This window comes from Boleophthalmus pectinirostris, unplaced genomic scaffold (assembly GCF_026225935.1).
Source record: "Boleophthalmus pectinirostris isolate CB_2022bp ecotype Guang Dong unplaced genomic scaffold, ASM2622593v1 HiC_scaffold_17, whole genome shotgun sequence".
Lineage (NCBI taxonomy): Eukaryota > Metazoa > Chordata > Actinopteri > Gobiiformes > Gobiidae > Boleophthalmus > Boleophthalmus pectinirostris.
Window position 1 is genome coordinate 22949550 of NW_026571115.1, and position 20102 is coordinate 22969651.

A 20102-nucleotide genomic window follows, 5' to 3' on the forward strand; every position below is an offset into this window, starting at 1 on the left:
AAGAATTCATTATTTTCTTTTTTTCAAATTTCATTAGATCAAATACTTTGTTTGTTGTTTGTTTGTTGCAAATAAATGATGTGGGTGCCAAAAAACTTTTTTTTTTCATATACTCAATGCCCTCCCTGTTTCCCTGAGTAATTGCCAGAGTTTTCTGTACAGTTTCACTGGTGGGTTGATATTGTGTTTTCTCACTGTCCTTTGCACTTTTTCTTTTATGCCCCTGATGCAGTAACCTGTATAATCATCTGACCAGACACATCACAGCAACATCATATGACCACTCTGAGGAAGACTGTGAGTAGTTGAAACTGTCAGGTATGAAAACAAACCCTTGGTCTGAAAAAATAATCTAATACCCTAATATATCTGAAAACCACATGAAGCTAATTGGCCAAAAGAAGTGGATTATTTGGGTTCATTTTATTAAACCCTGACCATTGATTTTGGTGCATAATTGTGGATTGTACAGCAGCAGATTACTTCTTTTAGCATTGGTATTTATACTGGTACAATGCTATACAGTGCATAGGTTCATGTTCTATGCACTCTATAGCATTGTTTCACAAAGACTGGGTCGCAAGAGATTTTTTTGGGGTCGCTTTGTCACTATCTGCATGGAGGTCTGCAATATACAGTTCTGACACATGAGAGAGCTAGTGAGTCAGCAGATCCTATCTGTCTGCCCTGAACAATGTTCCTGCAGGTTAAGTTGAGAAATGCTTGCTTGGTTGACCAAAAAGAAGAGTGATGAATCAGCAAAGGTCAGTGCACTTCAGGATATTTATGGATCCCTTTTATTGCTGGTTTTTCATTGTTTAAAACTTGAGTAATACTAATTGTTCAGAGAGACATGATCACTCAGTCAATGATTAAAAAAAATACTCCTTAAAGTTCAATAATGGTAAAATCCACCTTTATCCCATCACGAACAATGTCTTTTGACTTGGGTCGCGAAGGCTTGTGACTTTTAAAATATGAGTCCAGCGAAAAAAAGTTTGGCAAACACTGCTCTATAGAAATTAAATAAATTATTATCACCTTGAACATGGCATCAAACATACAGTGTTTGACTCTGAGAGGAACAAACCTCATGTCTTGCTGTTTTTCACATAAACTATAAACTAAAGGAAAACTAGGTAAATCAAAGGTGGACTTTTAACAATTCAAAGACCAGACACAAACTACTTAAGCACACCAAAATGTAACTCAATGAAGTTAATATACAAAATCAATATATAACAAACTAAAGCAAAATAAATACTATTCTAAGACGAATTATATAAAATGTAAAACAGGCAAAACGTGATACACAAAGTCATACAGGTACAGGAAACCAGACCAGCACTTAACAGCAGAACATAGCACCAATACTCACAACTGCAGTGACAGCAGCAGGTGCTCTTAAAAATAAGCAGACATGAACAAAAGAACAAAAAGACAACCACATTACAAAAAAGCATAGGGGCTCTGGGGGTTAAGAGAGGCCAACTAATAAAAAATGTCAAATAATTATGTTTAACTCAAAAGATAATGAGGCTTGATTCTGAAGGATACCAAACTAGGGCAAGGAGATGGGAGGGCTGAAGTGAAGTCTGAAAGTGGCATTTTAAACTGTGATCAAATATTATCTTATGGTTACCTGAAACTTTTCATGACTCTAACTGCAAAATAACCTGTAACCTGTACCATTGTTGGTATCCTTATGTATTATTGCAATGCAGTTATGTTGCCAAACTATAACAGTGACTCTTTGTCCACACTTGTAAATAGTTCATATAGTTTAATGTAAAATGTCTGAAAATTCTGAAGGAAACCTCTTTGTGTTAGATTAGAAGAGGGGGATGGGATTAAATAAATTTTCTTCTTCCCACTCCTTTTTTAAAATTTTTTATTTATTTTTTGTTTTTTTGTTATTTCTGCTATGAGTTCATTAATGTTATGTGTTTCATTGTAAAAGAATGTACATTTATTACTTGCCCAAAATAAACTCCAGTCATCATCACCGAGAGGTAAGGTTATGGTTCCCTTTTTATTAAATACAGTTGCACAATTCGTTCTGGCATAAAAAAAAAACAACAACAACAAAAAAAACAAAAAAAAACAAGGGTATAAAAATAACAAAGCTTTTGTTGCGCTCTCAAATAATGGACACAAATTGTTCAGTTTTGCAACATTAAATTTATCCACCGGTTCAATACATTTGAGGCACACAGGGCTACAACACCTGAACGCACCAAAGCCACACTCCCAACAACAGGTAGGCATGTCAGACCTACTTTTAACGCCAGACCCTCAACAATCAGCGCTACCTATTTCCTGGCCTTCGTGATCACAGTGTCATATTTACTATATAGATTTAATAAATTAGTGTATGTAATTGATTAGTACCATATTATTTAACAGCAACATTGTATCATAATATATTATGTAGATGGGCTACACTTTATTTTCTACTATGGACTTTTAAAGGTTATTTAATTTTTCAGATGCAACTCTATATAAAAATTTGACCATTTCCCATGTCATCTGAAACCCAAGAGGGAGTCAGGGGGTTCACCAAACGGGTGAGCCACAGGACATCCCTTATAACACCAACCTTTATCTCCCATCTAAAGTCCAGGACCAAACTTTAGGAACCAGTTCTTTATTTGTAAACGACCCCAAATCAAATTTCTTCTACTTTAGGATATAAACACAAACAATTGATTTACTTTTTACTTTTTTAATTTAAGATACATCAAAACAAACTCAATCAAGTAGTAAAAAATAATCAGCCAAAATACAATATAAAACTAGCTTTCAATTACACAAATGTAATTCTTCATTAAAAACATACCTTGAGGTGTGTTTTGTTTCATTCATATGTTTGAGTAACCTTGCATTGTTATTCTGTCTACATCCCCAAAGCTCAAAATGCTCTGTTCCACCTTATGATGTCATGAAGTGGTAGTTTTCAAATTAACAGATCCTTTTACATTTTGTTGAGTAGAGATCGGAAATTCCAGGGCTGAAATTGTAATAATGACTCTAGGGAAGGTGTATGGAGTTTAAAAACACAGTGGAGCACTTCCATCACAAGATGAAACAGAGTGTTTTCTATTTGAGAGAAGAACTCAGTCTAAAGGCAAGTTTTAGGCGTTAAACCTGAGTGAATGAAAGAAAACAAAAACTAGGCATGTTTTGGTGAGGAAAAATATCATGGATCAGAAAATAGTGTAATATGGGACCTTTACATTTATTAGAACAATAAAAATGATAAATAAGTTGTGCTGCCCAAAATCAGTCCTTCAGTCACTCCTTCACATGCACCTTCATGACTGGGGTGTAACAATCTGACATTGAAGCCAAGACTGAGATATTTGGACCTTTGTACTCGAGACTTGGTCCTGAGGCTCTTCCAGTGTCAAATGTGCCCGTGGTCTTGGACATCTCCTGGTACAGCTCACAGTCACATGACCTGCTCGTGTCAAAGATGCCCACTCCGTACATTATGGGATTTTTCATGTTATTAAAGGGGACCTTGAACATGACGGCTACCTTCACCATGGTGTTGCCGGTTGCGTCACATACATCATAGGTGAATGCTCCAGCTGATCCCTGAGTTCGAAATGGAGTCTTGGAGAACACAGCAGTGGCAGATGAGGTGGGCAGAATGGAGGGCGGTAAGGGGTTGGAGCAATGGCCGCTTTTGATGAACGAGCTTTCAGAACGAGAGCAAAAAAACTGTTAAATGTTACTTATAAGAAATCTTGAAATATATTTACTCTTGGAAAATAGTAGTTACCATGGGTTGCAGAGGGAGTAGGTTGATGTGTCATTGGAAAGCTCCACGGTGCATTCACGATGTGTTGGGATTACTTTAGCAACACGTGAACCAAAGGACAAGCCTGTGTCTGTGGCATTAGTGATGATGTCAAAAATATCCTTAAATTCCATGAATGTAACTCTGTCAGGAACTGCAAGGACAGTAGCCTATTATTAATATTACTGTGTCCAAATAAGTTAATTTGGACTAATGTACTCGAGAAACTGTATGTTTTTACATATTAAAAGGTTAAACTTGTGTTATATGACAGAATGAATGAATGTTGACATGTTTTGTCAAATAAAAATGGCTTTCAATATTCATATCATGAACATGAAGTATGGAAGATCATTTGTTTCATCATATTCAGAATGTTTAATTTTAATAAATTTCCCACTTTCACTTGAAAATTCAACTTTTAAATATTCAGCACAAATATTTTTAAGCCCTCAAATTCAACAGTATAATAATATATATAATTTATATATTTATAATATATAAATTCTGAGTATAAAATTCGCTGTGAAAAATTTGACAGCAAAAATCCATGATGATGATTAAACCTAATCAAATGCAAAATCTTTTTCATTCCTCGACTATAAGCCCTGCCCACAGAAAGATGAATCTCTCCTGCAATTTTTTCACTGTGAATTTCACACTTAAAAATTTTGCTACGGAAATTCAGAATAAAAATCATTCAAACATGTTTTTCAGAGAAATTCAACAGCATGTAAAATTTTAAATCTGATGAAACAAATTCAAGACCAAAGTCCAAAATCCTCTCCAAGCCATATGCTTTTACAAACAGAAGACTGGCTGTAGACTCTCAATTAAATAATCATGTCCACAATAAGTCACTCAAGTTCAAGTCATAGTGCAATAAGAGTTGCGTAGCATTTCTCCATAAGCATTATTATATCTGGTAATGTCACACAACCAGGGATGAACATTGCATAAGACCCTTATTGTAACTGAGTGCATTGGTGAAATTAATTAATTAATCTCCAGTGTCTTTTTTATGCAGATGATATACCATAATAATGTGTAAGAAATTCTATTCATATAATTTTTTAAATGTTAACTTACACAATCCAAGATAATTCCCCAGGCAGGACAAAGCTGTAAAAGAGAAAACAGTTATTGAGTTATCATTATTAAGTATCTGCTGATGATGCATGAATAATGCTCTTACCTCTATTGCAGATCTCTAGATTGAGGAATACCAACATTTTATGTGTCTTTTAAAGCGCTTGTATCAGGAACCTGTTTTTTCAGGGAATCTCCTCCAGGCGTTAACAAGGTTTGGCCACCTACACACATCCTTAGAAAGCTCTGTAAGTAAACGAAACCCACAGTACTCCACCTTTAACGCCCACAACTTCTATTTTTTATCTTCATACAAGGAAGTGTGACTGGTTAATTGGTTTACAACTGTAATAGTTAATAACATTAGCAGGATTATGTACAATTACGTTAGGATATTATAAACAACGAGTCATAAAGGTCCATGCCCAGGATTTCATAATTTGTGATGCCTTTATCATCATGTAGCTGCTCTGGCATGCAGTAGACTGTGACACTCCTCCGCTCTAACCGTCAACTCTATACACCCAGCTTTGATTTATAAGAAACACACCATCATGTGCAGTTCTCTAAAATGCCTCAAATGTGTGTCATAAGGTCCTTTAGGAATTCACATGAGCAAACATAAGTGGAATTTTATTTAAAGATCAATTAAAACATGACATTGATCCTTTAAAGGACCCATATTCTGCTATTTTCTGATCTATGTTATGTTGTTCCCTCATCAAAAACAGACCTGGAGTTTTGTTTTGTTTTGTTTCATTTGCACATTTTCAACACAAATCCTGCATATTTAGGCTGAGTTCTCCTCTCAAACTAAAAACACCTTGTGATGTCACGTTGTAATACAGGAAGTGCTCCATTGTGTTTTTAAATTGCAAACCTTCACTAAATTCATTTGGGTAATTTCAGTGTTTACTGAGCTAAAGGTAAAAGGTCGCTGTTAACTTGAAGACTACCTGTAACAAACAGGTTGGTTTATTACCCATAAGTACACTCAGCACCTTCCCTCTTCACTAAGACACTTTAAAACACTACACTTTTGATAGCACATGGCACTTTAAACATATTTGCACATATTACAAAAAGACATTGCACACAGTTGGTTGTAAAATTTATTAATTGTCTTTCCTTTTTACCGCTTTTAATCTTGAGGCTCAGTAGCACTTCAATTGAAAGCTACTGGTCTCTGGTAGCCTGATTCATCAGCCGGTTTCACTTTGTAGAAACCGTCTGACCTCGCAGCTTTAGGATTCGTTCGCATGACAGTAGGCGGGTACTTTTTATCATTTAACAAATCGCTGCTATTTGGTAGTCACATATGTAATGCGCCGCTAACAGGGCTGACTGGTATATTAAGCTTTTCCCAAATCCAATAGGAAAAAAGGCAATAACATCTTTCGCCTTGATAACATTCCCCAAACCTTCTCCTGGAATCATTGACAACACTGAATATATGACTCTTCGCTGACTGGCTGTTGCACTTGCACTTGCACTTCCAGGGTTTTTGCGAACCATCTAGTGTATTTTGATTCCTGACCTAGTCACTGGAGAGAAATTAAATTGGCCGGAGGCACTAGGTGGCACCAGCCTGGCTAGGTCCCTGGAGGAAAAGGAGACAGAATTAACCAGTTACCTTTTAAATTGAGGTAGTGCAGTATATATGGTGCAATATATCTGTTTGGGAATGTTTTAAGTGTTGATGTGTGTGGTAATGTATTTTATCATGTTTTAATGAAGGGTGTGATTTCCTTTTTACTTCTGTCCAGATCCCAAAAGAGTACCCCCTGCACATGTTTGCTCCCTCTTTTAAGGTTCCGAGCAGGACCAAGTGTAATATATTGTACAGGGGTAGTAGGTTTGGTGTTTTATTGTTTTATGGCTTTTAAAGTTACTGTGGTGTATGGTTTTAGGGTTTTATGTATATAGTTGGCGTTTTGATAATTATTTTTAATAAAAATTTGGGTTTGTTTTATGGAGTGTTAGGTCAAGATTTTAAGCTAATGATAATTTTACCATCCTTGTTTTAGCTGTAGTAGTTTTATTCAATCAGTCCATCCATCCATCCATTTTCGTCCGCTTATCCGGGGCCGGGTCGCGGGGGCAGCAGCCTAAGCAGGGACTCCCAGACTTCCTTCACCCCAGACACGTCCTCCAGCTCCTCCGGGGGGCCTCCTCCCGGTGGGACATGCCCGGAACACCTCCCAAGGGAGGCGCCTAGGAGGCATCCGGAACAGATGCCCGAGCCACCTCAACTGGCTCCTCTCGACGTGGAGGAGCAGCGGCTCTACTCCGAGCTCCTCCCGTGTGACTGAGCTCCTCACCCTATCTCTAAGGGAGCGCCCAGCCACCCTGCGGAGGAAACTCATTTCAAGCGCTTGTATCCGCGATCTCGTCTTTTCGGTCACTACCCAGAGCTCATGACCATAGGTGAGAGTAGGAACGAAGACTGACCGGTAAATCGAGAGCTTCGCCTTTCGACTCAGCTCCCTCTTCACCACAACGGTCCGATACAGCGACCGCATCACTGCCAAAGCTGCACCGATCCGCCTGTCAATCTCACGTTCCGTCCTTCCCTCACTCGTGAACAAGACCCCGAGATACTTGAACTCCTCCACTTGAGGCAGGGACTCCCCACCCACCCGGAGAGGGCAAGCCACCTTTTTCCGGTCGAGAACCATGGCCTCAGATTTAGAAGAGCTGATCTTCATCCCAGCCGCTTCACACTCGGCTGCAAACCGCCCCAGTGCACACTGCAGGTCCTGGCTCGATGAAGCCAACAGAACAACATCGTCCGCAAACAGCAGAGATGAAATCCTGTGGTCCCCAAACCGGACCCCCTCCGGCCCCTGACTGCGCCTAGAAATGCTGTCCATAAATACAATGAACAGAACCGGTGACAAAGGGCAGCCCTGGCGGAGTCCAACATGCACCGGGAACAGGACTGACTTACTGCCGGCAATGCGAACACAACTCCTGCTCCGGTCATGCAGGGACCGGACAGCCCTTAGCAAAGGGCCCCGGACCCCATACTCCCAGAGCACCCCCCACAGGACACCACGAGGGACACGGTCGAATGCCTTCTCCAGATCCACAAAACACATGTGGACTGGTTGGGCAAACTCCCATGAACCCTCGAGCACCCTATGGAGAGTGTAGAGCTGGTCCAGTGTTCCACGGCCAGGACGAAAACCACACTGCTCCTCCTGAATCCGAGGTTCGACTATCGGCCGGATTCTCCTCTCCAGTACCCTGGCATAGACCTTACCGGGAAGGCTGAGAAGTGTGATCCCCCATAGGTGGAACACACCCTCCAGTCCCCCTTCTTATACAGAGGGACCACCACCCCGATTTGCCAGTCCAGAGGTACTGTCCCCGACCGCCACGCGATGTTGAAGAGGCGTGTCTGACAAGACAGCCCCACAACATCCATATTCAATCAGTCAGTCCAGATAAAAGGCGCCTCCAAGCATCATTCTTTGTTCTGCTGCTGGAGAGGAAACTGCTGCCTGCCTCCATTTTGCACTGTGCACTTTTTGCACTTGCACTTTTTTGTATGATTGAAAATCAAAAACGTAAACTGTGGATCACCGCTTCAAGTTTTTGTCTGTGTTTTTTTAACTTTACTCAATGAACCCCAACCTACTCATGGTCAATTTTGAGCGTTACAGATACACTAGTCAAAAAGGATTACTCAAACATGTGTGACTAAAACAAAACACTTCTCCACTCAAAGTATGTTTTTGATGTGGTAACAACATTCTTACATGTCTTAGAACTCACAGGAGTCAATTTTGTCTAATGTAAGATCTTTAAAGATACGATCTGCACACAATTTGATGTTGTTTATAGAGTTTACATGTTTGGAGATAATTAGGGCTCATTTGAGATCAGAAACTGATCCTGAATATTCAGACAATCCAAATCTTGTTTATTTTCATAGCACTTTTTATTTACAAAACAGTTTCCAAAGTGATTAAAAACAATATTCAAAAATCAGCAGGGGGTGCTCAATGCTCAATTTAACCTTGTCTGTCCTAAAACACCAGTAAAGTAAAATAAAAGCAAACCCATAAAATAGCAATAAACAGCTAATTCAATAAAATAATTAATTAAAAACAGAGGATAAAAGTGGGTCTTAAGATGAGAATTAAAACACTCCTCTGTGGAGGATCAATGCATGTTCAATATATGTCATTTTGTGATGGTAATGACATAAACTGTGTGTTGTGTTGGTGATTACATTATTTAAGGTTAATTTAGTACATTTGCATTGCCCTGACAAAATAGTTTCTGCAAGAAGCATTGATGGTTTTCCGATACCAAGTTGTGATGATGCCATACTTCCAGATGTTTTTCCTTGTTTACATTGTACTTTGCCATGAACTATTGGAAAGGTAAATTAACAAATATAAAACCTGATCATTTCTATTATTGTCTAGACCAAAACCATGCCATATTACAACAAAATCTACAGCTGAACAGTATTAATTTTACCTGCCCCAGTCTGTATTGAATAATACACTACACTACACAGTGATGTCATCTGAAACCAGTAATACTGTTTGATTGTAACATTTACTTAACTTTTTTAAGTGAATCACTGGATTTTTAGAGAAACTGTTATATTTATAATTTTACAATAACTCAATCTTTGACATTTGCCCTTTCATTTTGTCTTTGCCACTTTAGTTTGCCCTTTTTGCATACTTTTCCTTCTCAACTTGCACAATTATGAACAATTGCAAAGAAACTGGATTACTCACATCAGATGTTTTTATGACCTATTTTCATAATATTATTTCAATAATCAGACAATGACAGTGCACAGTTTGTCTATTTAGCCCAATGTTTCTTAAATAACACATTTTGGGAACCCACGTGTTAGGGGCATCTGTTGTTTTCTGCACAAATGGATTTGTGTTTGCATAAAACAAATAAGATAAGACTAGACTATAAACTATACATTGCATTAGATCTTCCATTCTGTGAGAGAAGAAACATTTTATAGCGAGTGAAACATTCATAGTCAATACCATTTGCTCTATACAGCAGGCATGTCCAAACTATGGCCCGGGGGCCAAATGCGGCCCTCAGACAAATTTTTCTTGGCCCTCAGGCTTCCAGATGAATTGGCCTAAATTACCTTGCATCAACTAAAAAATATTTTGTTACTGCAAGTTTTTTGAAAATTTACCTTGATAAAGTTAATAATTAATATTTACTGTGTGGGTTTAAGGATCTTAGCATGAATAAAGTCTGATGGCTCACTCTAATGTGTTAAACATGCACATATTTCAATTATTCACTGTACTGAGCAGCAGTCTACGGCCCTCGATTGGCCCTCTGCGTCATCTGTGTTTAGATACATGGCCCTTGATGAAAAAAGTTTGGACACCCCTGCTGTACAGTGAACAAATAGCATGGTTATTTCTTCTGATCCTACATTTGGGTGAGTTGCATTTTACTTATTTATTGATTTATTTATTTTTTACAACAAAAGGATTTTATGGGGTAGTTTCTTTACCAAATTTCACAATTTCTCACATCACTGACATTATATAAGACTGTTTTGCTGCATCATCATCAGATTTTTCAAGTCCTGTTTTGTCTGACCTATAAACATTAATCAAATTAATGAAATGTGTGCTATGAAAAAATTAGGAGATAGTAGTGACTTATGTCAAGTATAAGCTAAATGTGCCAGAAAAAAGCCATCAACAACTGAAATGTAGATAGTAAAATATAAGAGCAAACTGATTTGACAATGGCTGAAAACAGTTGATTTGGGCTTTGCAGAGATTCTCTGCTTTACCTAAAAGCCATTAGGCGCTCTATAGGCACACTTTGCCTAGGCAAAGGAAAGATTCATGATTTTCTAGAAATGACTTTGCCTGTAATGCATGTGGAAGAAGACGATAGCAGAGGACTGGAAGGTACAACTTTTCTATGGGTGTGAACTGGTTTTAAGGAACAGGGTAATTTCTACCCAGAAATTCTTTAACAGTGATGTGTGACAAATGTTTGCATGGATTAATTTCCAGGTTGAGGAAAGAGGGACTGAGGTGGCCCATGTTTCTGTGACTGTGAAGGTTGCAGAGCATATGGACAGGATAAAGGAGGTGACAGAGAGTGCATTTATATTTGAATGGGATGTATATTTGAATACTGCTGTTTGTCCCAGGGAAATTACCAAATCATGCAAATCATGTTTAATTAAAGAGAACATTTTGGTACACATTAGTTGACCTTTTTTCATATTCTTTCCTGTCAGAAACAAATCAGATATAAGATAAAATAAGCCTTTATTGTCTCCAAAAGTAGAAATATGCCTTGGACACCAGAGGAACAGTGAAAATAGACAAAATCCAAACAAAATTCATACCCCACTCCCCTACTCAATGCATTCAAATGACATAGCTACACAATGCACAGAAAAAGAAAAGAGCTATTACACATATCCACATCCACAGTCCATAGCCAATGTTTGCAGCCTTTTTTAAAAGTGTGTGTTGTATGCTTTTTTCAGCTAATATCTTGTAAAAGTTTAGATATGTGGTACTTTACAGGGCCTGGCAGGATGCCCAAAGTTACTGCCGGAAATACCACACTGACCTGGCCAGTGTAAGGAATCAAACTGAGAATGACCAGATACATACTGAGCTCTCTATTTTTACCTTTATCGTACTCTACAGACTCTAGTGGAAGTGGTCTGACAGCAGCCCAGTGTCATTTAATAACTCTCTATGATATTAGCATGGTGGCTGAAAACTGCACTACACCCTATCCCTTTGTCTGTAATGGTGAGCTGTCACATCTAGTCACAAACATTTTCATTTTGATAATAAGCAATATTTATTTCACCTTTTATGTTTTAGATTATCCAGTGAGGCAGGTGGTGAAGGTGAAAATCACCAAAAATTCTGCTTTGAACCTCGAAGCAGGAACTGTATCCATGTTGGAACAGGTAATGACGGAAAATACTTAATAGTCATGCTTTTAAAGGGTTAATAGTATTTACTATTACACTGTTAATGTGTTTTTATACCTGATCTTGTAGAGATAAATATCATCTTTGTCGCATTATTAATGCAACATAATGATTTAAAAAGTAATGTTGTTGTTTTTAGCTTAAAATGATTTTGATGAAGAATGGATTGGAAGGGAATCTAAGACTTACATGGAAGAAACAGTCAGACGGAAACATCTTTGGCCCCGAATGAAGAGAGACACACACAAATCAATTAATGTGTATAAATGAACACTTTAATCCATTTGTTTCTTCTCTCCAGTCAATGTAGAACATGTAGCCTATGTAATAGAATTATGTCAACCAAAATATACGAAATATGGTTTAACATGCACTGAATAGGCTAAGGTCAATGGCCTTAATGGAAGGAGTCAGTTAAAGTGTCACTGAAAATCTCCATAGTGCATGTGCAATGTGTGTGTGACATTTTTGGATTTTTGGTGTACATGTAAACACAGTTAATGTCTGTTTATCACAATATGTATCAAATAAAAATCTCTGGAAACACACGTGTGAATGGATTAAGTTATTTTGCATAAAACAAATGAGAGAGGTATATACAAGTTGCATTAGAGCTCTCATTCTAAAAGAGAAGACAATTTTCATCGTGAGTGTCATTAAAACATTCATAGTCCCTTTACAGTGGGCAAATATGATCATCAGGTCCCTTCTTCTGATCCTGCATTTTGGTGAGTTGCATCTTACATATTTCTTGGGATAATTTCTTTACCAGTTTTTACAGTTCCTGTAACACTGACAATCTTGATTAGATGTACTGTAATTATATACATAGCCACATATTGTTTTGTTTTGTTTTGATGCATTATCACCTAATTTTTAACCCAAAGGCCTGTTTTGTTTGTCCGCCCGTGTTCAACGAGCTTATCGAGTCATTGAGGACAAACTACCATGGAGTGAAGCTCAGAGCTACTGCAGAGCCCACTACATAGACCTGGCCACTGTAAGCGATGAGGAACAGTTTAACCTCCTGATAAATGTTACACAGAGAAATTCTCCTTTGGGCCACATCTGGACTGGACTGTACGATGACATCAACAGCTGGAGGTGGTCCTTTCAGAAAGAGGGCTACTATGACGGAGGACTGGACCAGTTCAGACTGTGGGCACCAGGACAACCTAGTAACAATAATGTACGCAGGTGTGGAGTAATGCTTTTGGATGGGACATGGAAGGCTGATGACTGTGGTTTACTAAGGCCTTACATCTGCTACTCAGGTAAGAAGAATATAGTAGCTGGACTTGTAAACTATTTTAGTCATGTTAAATGAAAAGGGGTTTTAACACCACATAATCATGAAAACAAGTTTTATTGAAAATAAGATGACAGAAGACTGACATTATGGGGCATTGTTGTTTACATGTTTGCAGCCTTTATAAAATGTATATTGTGTGTCCTTTTCAGCTAGTGCCCCACAGAAGTTTCAGTATTTTTCAACTTTGAGGTCCTGGTCTAAAGCCCGAAGTTACTGCCAGCAGTACCACACTGACCTGGCCAGTATAAGGAACCAAGCTGAGAATGACCAGGTGTATGCTGTAATCTATGATATGTTTGTCCACATCGGACTCTACAGAGACTCATGGAAGTGGTCTGACAGCAGCCCAGTGTCATTTAAGAATGTTGTAAACTCTGACCTTCACTGTGTGACTCTGTATAATACTAGCATGGTGTCTGAAAACTGCACTACACCCTATCCCTTTGTCTGTAATGGTGAGCTGTCACATCTAGTCACAAACATTTTAATTTTGATAATAAGCAATATTTATTTCACCTTTTATGTTTTAGATTATCCAGTGAGGCAGGTGGTGAAGGTGAAAGTCACCAAAAATTCAGCTTTGAACCTTGAAACAGTAACTGAATCCATGTTGGAACAGGTAATGGCGGAAAATACTTAATAGTCATGCTTTTAGATGGTTAACAGTATTTACTATTACACTGTTAATGTGTTTTTATACTGATCTTGTAGAGATAAATAGCATCTTTGCAGCATTATTAATGCAACATAATAATTTAAAAAGTAATGTTGTTGTTTTTAGCTTAAAATGATTTTGATGAAGAATGGATTGGAAGGGAACCTAAGACTTACATGGAAGAAACAGTCAGACGGAAACATCTTTGGCCCCGAATGAAGAGAGAGACACACCAAAGTCAATTAATGTGTATAAATGTACACTTTAATTCATTTGTTTTTTCTCTCCACACATGTAATAATAATGGAAACGTGTCAATGATAATAGAAGTCTGTGGTCAACGTTATAATGTTGTTTAGAATAGGCTTATAGTTGGTTTTGTGTGTTTAGATTATTTTTTAATAGCATGCATGGGAAAAGGTGTTTGTGTGGCATTGTGTGGACACAGCAGACAACATTTATGCTATTCATTATCTGCCAGTTGGATTGCTGACTTTCTTGTATTCGTTTGGACTGACTTTGAATAAACTATGTAAAGCCTTTGAAATTTCCTCTTTATGTTCATAACCAGAGCTCAGGGGGTGGTCATTAAAAGCGTGCAAGCACTGGACACGTGCGTGGATGCTCCACTCATCGAAAAGACACAAAACACATAGAAGCCTATGGCCAGTATTTAATAAAAATTCGGCTATACATGTGGCTGTTGTGAGGGGCAGACCGACACTGGTTTGCACTCTAAAAAAGAGCTGGTTTTCAGTGGCTTCTCGCTGTACGCTTCGTTAGACCTACATAGTCTATTTCAGAAAAGTCCCAAATCAAACTGTTGTCTGTGCGCACTGTGGCTCCTCTCTCGTTAAGTCACATGGAAATGATTATGCGCGCATAAAGGGCAATTTGTGTTTCAGGCCTGAATTAACTTTGGTTCGAGCAAGACGTATTTCTTTCATGAATCGACTTGAGGTTTAAACTGCAGGATTTCAGAATACACCTAGACTTTGATGAATACCGCAATTATACGGAGTTCTGTTTGTATTGGGGACATTTTTATGTCACCGAAGGGGGGCAGCAAAGCAAAAGCGTCTAATCTACTGGAAAGCCACGAAGAAAATCTCAACAGCGGAAGTGGGGTTTCAGCGGTCATGTGGCTTTATTGACAAAACCTTTAGCACTGTATTTTATTCATATTTGATTGTTTGGGGGAACATTCACAAGCGAAGCAAACATGTCCGACAACGAGGACAAGTGAGTGCAAAGGCCAAATGATACAATTTCTTATTTTTGAGCAACACGTGAAATGAGGCTAACTGCACTGTAGTTTCAGTGGTATTTCGACTAGCCTAGCTTTATCTTTGTTATACTGTGTTGTAATTATAATATTTTAATTCTGTAGTTTTGATGATGGAGATTTTGATGATGCCGAGGAGGACGAAGGGTTGGACGACCTGGAAAATGCAGAAGACGTAAGATTTATATTTCATAGTTTTTATTAAATTGGTTATTTCAATGAGATCCTTTGCATAGCTTATTTTGGTAATAGAAAACTTAGGTTATAGCTATATTTTAATAATTCCAGATAAAATAACAGAAAAAAAGAAATTCAAATGTGAATCGAAATCCAGTCAGGTGACTGGGTATTTTCTTTTTAATCTAGAGATCTAGAGCCAATCTTTCGTCAGTAAAAGTGTGTGGTTTGGACCACAGTTTTGACTTGGAAAGAATCAAGTAGATATTGTTTATGTTATTTAGAGACTTGTTTAGATACTGTCTCGTTTAGAGGTGTGAAATCAATGCTTAAATTAAGCTTCTATTTACTTTTTGTCATGAAAAAAATCAGCCCTACAAAGTTTATTGCTGCATTGTCTAACAAATGCTTATGATTATAGATTAATTGATAACCACTGTATTTCTGTCACAAAATATTTTCCTTTTTATAGTTTATGAAAGCTACCTTAAATTAATGTATTTTTTTAAATAAATGTCTCTTAAGGTAACCTTACATACAAGTACAAATATTATATATTATATTATATATTTATGGAGATTTATTAAGTAACTTCAAACATGTTTCTGGCTTACATATATTCAGCTAAATGAAACTGTGAATAAGATGTGTCTCTGGAAACAGGAGGACCAGGAGAATGTTCAGATACTTCCAGCAGGAGAGGGCCAGCAGGCCAACCAGAAGAGAATCACTACTCCATACATGACAAAGTATGAGAGGGCCAGAGTTCTCGGGACCAGGGCATTACAGATAGCGTAAGTGTAACACCTCCCTTTTTGTCCTGCTACTGTAAACAAATAAAACCAAATCAAGCAATTCAAATAACTACCAAATCAAGTAATTTAATTATCTCTTTGCACGTATTACTTCAAAGAGGTTCAGTTTGGTCTTCCAATTTTATATGCGAATATTTGGAACCTCTTCGCATCCTTCGACACTTGCTTCGAAAGTTGCTTTCAACATTTATTTTTTCTGACAAACAGGATGTGTGCCCCAGTCATGGTGGAGCTGGAAGGAGAAACTGATCCCCTGCAAATTGCCATGAAAGAACTTAAGTGAGTAGATAAAGTGTCAGTAGCACTGACAAAAACATGAATGGGTTTGCATGTCACAAGCTTAAGTAAATGCCTGGCTTATTTGGGCAATCCAGGCTCATTAAACCTTAGTTCCATTCCACCAACAGGTCTTGACGTTATAAAAACACTCAAGCACAAACTTGGTTGGGACCAGGCTAATTGTCAAAGCTAAATTATTTTAACTTTGTCTCCAAGAATGTTTAAAGACAGGCGCTGGTTTGAACTCTTGAGGATGAATTGGTTTTCAGTGGATTTTGGCTATGCGCTCCTTCATCACATCTGTCTCTCCTTCTCTCACCTCTCACTCTGTCAAACTATATCATAATCGCTTTGATTGGCCAGGTCTCTGTACATATGCAGAGCGCCATTACAACTCTACTTTTCCCAGTGGCCCCAGCTTCAAACAGGGAAAAAGACAAAACTTTAAGACCACTGCACTTTACAAAAAGTATCTGACAACTTCATATTCTGCAGTAGCCTATATAAACCACTCTGGCACTCTGTGGGCAGAGAGGGAAAGCAAATGGGAAAGGAGGGGAGGAGGAGGGGGGGTCTTTTCCTCGTTACGTATTCCAAATCAAACCATGCCTAGTCCGACTCCTATCTCGTTTTGACTGATCATAAAAAAACATCACAGCAGATGTTGAGCCCATTTTCTATGATGTTGTTGCTCCATTGCTGTGGCCTTCACAGGGAAAGCCCAAAAAGCGCAGCTTGAACTCCAGGCCTGAATTAACACTGGTCAGACCCAAGCTTATTTCATGGAGCGTCTTGATTTTTAAACTGGAGATGAAGCTAGTTTCATCCCAGGAATTCTGGATAAACCTGGACTTGTTAAGCCACTTTGATCAATTTGAATAAACCCATAAACTATAAACTTATGACTTTTAATACTCAAACATTTCTTGTTCCAACAGGAGCAGGAAGATTCCCATCATCATTCGCAGGTATCTTCCCGATGGCAGTTATGAAGACTGGGGATGTGATGAACTTATTATAACAGACTGAGATGTCAGTACAGTATTTTTGCCACCTTCAAATGCTTTGTGTGCAAGTTGCATAGCACTAGTCATTCTTAAAACTGCCCATTACACAGAAAAACATACAGTTTCCATATCTTGGTAGAATACATTAATTTCTTTATCTATTCACTGTAGCTTGTAACTTGATTTTGTTTTCTGTCATGTCCATTGGACATGTTACTGTGTCTAGGGAATTTTACAGAATTCAAGATTCTGAAATGGTGGAATGAGAAAATATGTTTTATGTTTATTTTGTGTGAAGACTGAATATTGTTTAAAATGCATAGGGATGTTACCCTTTGAAATGGGCACTATTGTTCAACTCATAAAGCGCAATATTAATCAAAAAAATAATTAAATGGAAGATAATTTTGAAACATAATATTGGCTTGATTTAAAGAAAAGTCAGGAAAAGTTGCTAATGAGGTGGAATACATTAGAAAAGGTTTGTATTATTTATCAGATCATTACGTGCCAGTCACAGCACTCCACCTGTAAAATCACCAAGAACCACAAGGGGGCAATGTAATACAGTTTCTTGTATGTTATTTTTATGTTGTAAAAATAAACTTTTTTTAAATGAAAAATTAAGCCTTAATAGCATGCAGTTAATCACGATTAACCAGTCAACTCTATGTTTCCAAAAGGAGATAGTACACTATACATTAAACTATTAATTAGAGTTTAAGAGGACCAAGAATCTTAAAGAAACTTCGACACTTTCACTTTCGCATCCCTTCGTCGTTTGGTAATGCTCTTAAAAACTACATTTTGCCTTCTTGGGTTTACTGTTGTTGCTGTTTATAGAACTCATGTTTTTATGATGTTCCCCTCACCCTGATACACGCACGCACATCACATCCAAACAGTTGAGGTATTGTGTAGAAACTGGGTTGCAACTCAAGCAGCAGGATACTAGACATAGGATCTCTCCCATTTCCAACATCGCGGTAGTGTGCGTTTAATTAAAACCAAATCAAGTCTGACTATGCTGAAAGTATTCAAATTTATTTAAAACACACAGAATATTGTGCATTTGTAGTATGTAATTGTCCAGTTGTTCAGTAGCAGCATGTTTTTGTTCACAGAATAAGTGGTATGCTTTATTTTAGCGTGTTTTTAACTGTTTAGTAGTAATAGTTTAGTGGTCATGAGTACAGAGGTGGTATTATGAGTCCTTTAATAAAGTATACAGTTCCTCGGGCCACTTCAAGGAGGCGACCATGTGACTATCAGCAGCACTAGCCTCAGTTGTGCTGCTCTCAAGTCATCAATACTTATGTCAGATGCTCAGGTCTTATTTATTTTACTTTTTTTACCCTCCACACCCCTTCAGGTGTCTTTGGTGAAATATGATAATTTATAAGATGACAAAAGTTTATTTCTGTTGCAATGATTTATTGTGATACGGTAAAAGGTTTAACTAATGATGAAATGAACATTCCTATGTTAGGACTAGTTCATTCTAGTTCAAGATGTGTCTGTACAACCAGGAGGACCAGTAGAATGTCCAAACCCTTTCAGCAGGAGAGTAAAATAGTCAGATTTAATGTCACATTTGAATAACACCTACAGCTGAAGTGAAACGCTCATTAATTTCGTTTAAAATGCATGTATTTATTTATGTATTTTCAGACTTTGCAGCCAGTTACAGTCCAAGCCCCTCCTCCCCCAGTGGTACTTCATGTCAATGGGCTTCTTTGTCCTCCCAAAGTATCACACTGTTCATTACAGTTGGGGAATTAGTCAGGCTTAGTCCCAAAGTATATACACAATGTAGTACACAACTTTCAAAATATCCAGAGAGGTACCCACTGTTGAATATTGTCCTCATGCAAGACTACAGTCTGATCTGGTGTATGAGAGTGTGCAGGTGAATGTTGCTTATAAGCATCAAGTAGCCTTTTACCTTTTTACCATTGTTGTAAGGACCTGGTTAAATCTCATTAAAACATGTTTGTTGCTGCTTGAATCATATCCTTGTACTTTGAGTTGTGGTTCTTGGCAAGTTGCTTCTACTGTTAAAATAATATATGCATATGTATCATTCACATCAGAGTCACTTTAGGTTTAAACCAACTGGATTTCAGCATTAAAACTGTCAACTCAAACGAGACTCGTGTGGTTAAGGCACACTTTATGGTCCCAGCAGGGAAATTTGTACTCTGCATTTGACCCATCCCTCAATGCCACTGGGGCACCTCATCAGGAGCAGTGTGTGCCACAATGCTGCGCCCAGCAGCTCTTTTCTGTGATCTTGTTTCTAGGCTTGATCAAGAGTTCTTTACCTGGAGAGTTGTACTTATGCTGAATGTTTTTTGTGTTGTGTTGTGTTAAAATGCTAAAAGGGCAAACATGCCAATAAACAATATGTAGCTTATATTGTATATATCTGAAAAATGAAACATAGTGTTTGAAACTGCTTTGTGATACATTTTTATGGAGCTTAAAGGTGTGTTACTGACAGTGCCACATGCATCAGCTTTATATGTGTGACGTAAAAAGTAGTGCAAAAAAAAAAAAAACAATATTTGTAGAATACATATTGTGCATCACATGCCATAAACATTGTCAGTGTTTTATAGTAAGTAACAGTTCACAAAACCTTCAAGTGTATTGAGAAACACAGTGACACTAATCAGAGATTTCTATTA

General features: G+C 37.8%; 1 protein-coding gene across 1 annotated transcript; it reads left to right on the forward strand.

Moving 5' to 3' along the window:
• Window positions 1–14938: 14938 nt before the first annotated feature.
• On the forward strand, window positions 14939–18035 carry polr2f (RNA polymerase II, I and III subunit F). The gene is made up of 5 exons (XM_020927254.2): window positions 14939–15091; window positions 15240–15309; window positions 15975–16105; window positions 16334–16405; window positions 17344–18035. The coding sequence occupies exons 1-5, from the start codon at window positions 15072–15074 to the stop codon at window positions 17432–17434; spliced, it is 384 nt and encodes a 127-aa protein (XP_020782913.1). The 5' UTR covers window positions 14939–15071; the 3' UTR covers window positions 17435–18035.
• The last annotated feature ends 2067 nt before the right edge of the window (window positions 18036–20102 follow it).

Coding starts and splice junctions, on each gene's coding strand:
- polr2f (XM_020927254.2), top strand. CDS start 15,072: ATGTCCGACAACGAGGACAA. Junction 15,310..15,974: donor ACCTGGAAAATGCAGAAGAC/GTAAGATTTATA, acceptor CTCTGGAAACAG/GAGGACCAGGAGAATGTTCA. Junction 16,106..16,333: donor ACCAGGGCATTACAGATAGC/GTAAGTGTAACA, acceptor TCTGACAAACAG/GATGTGTGCCCCAGTCATGG.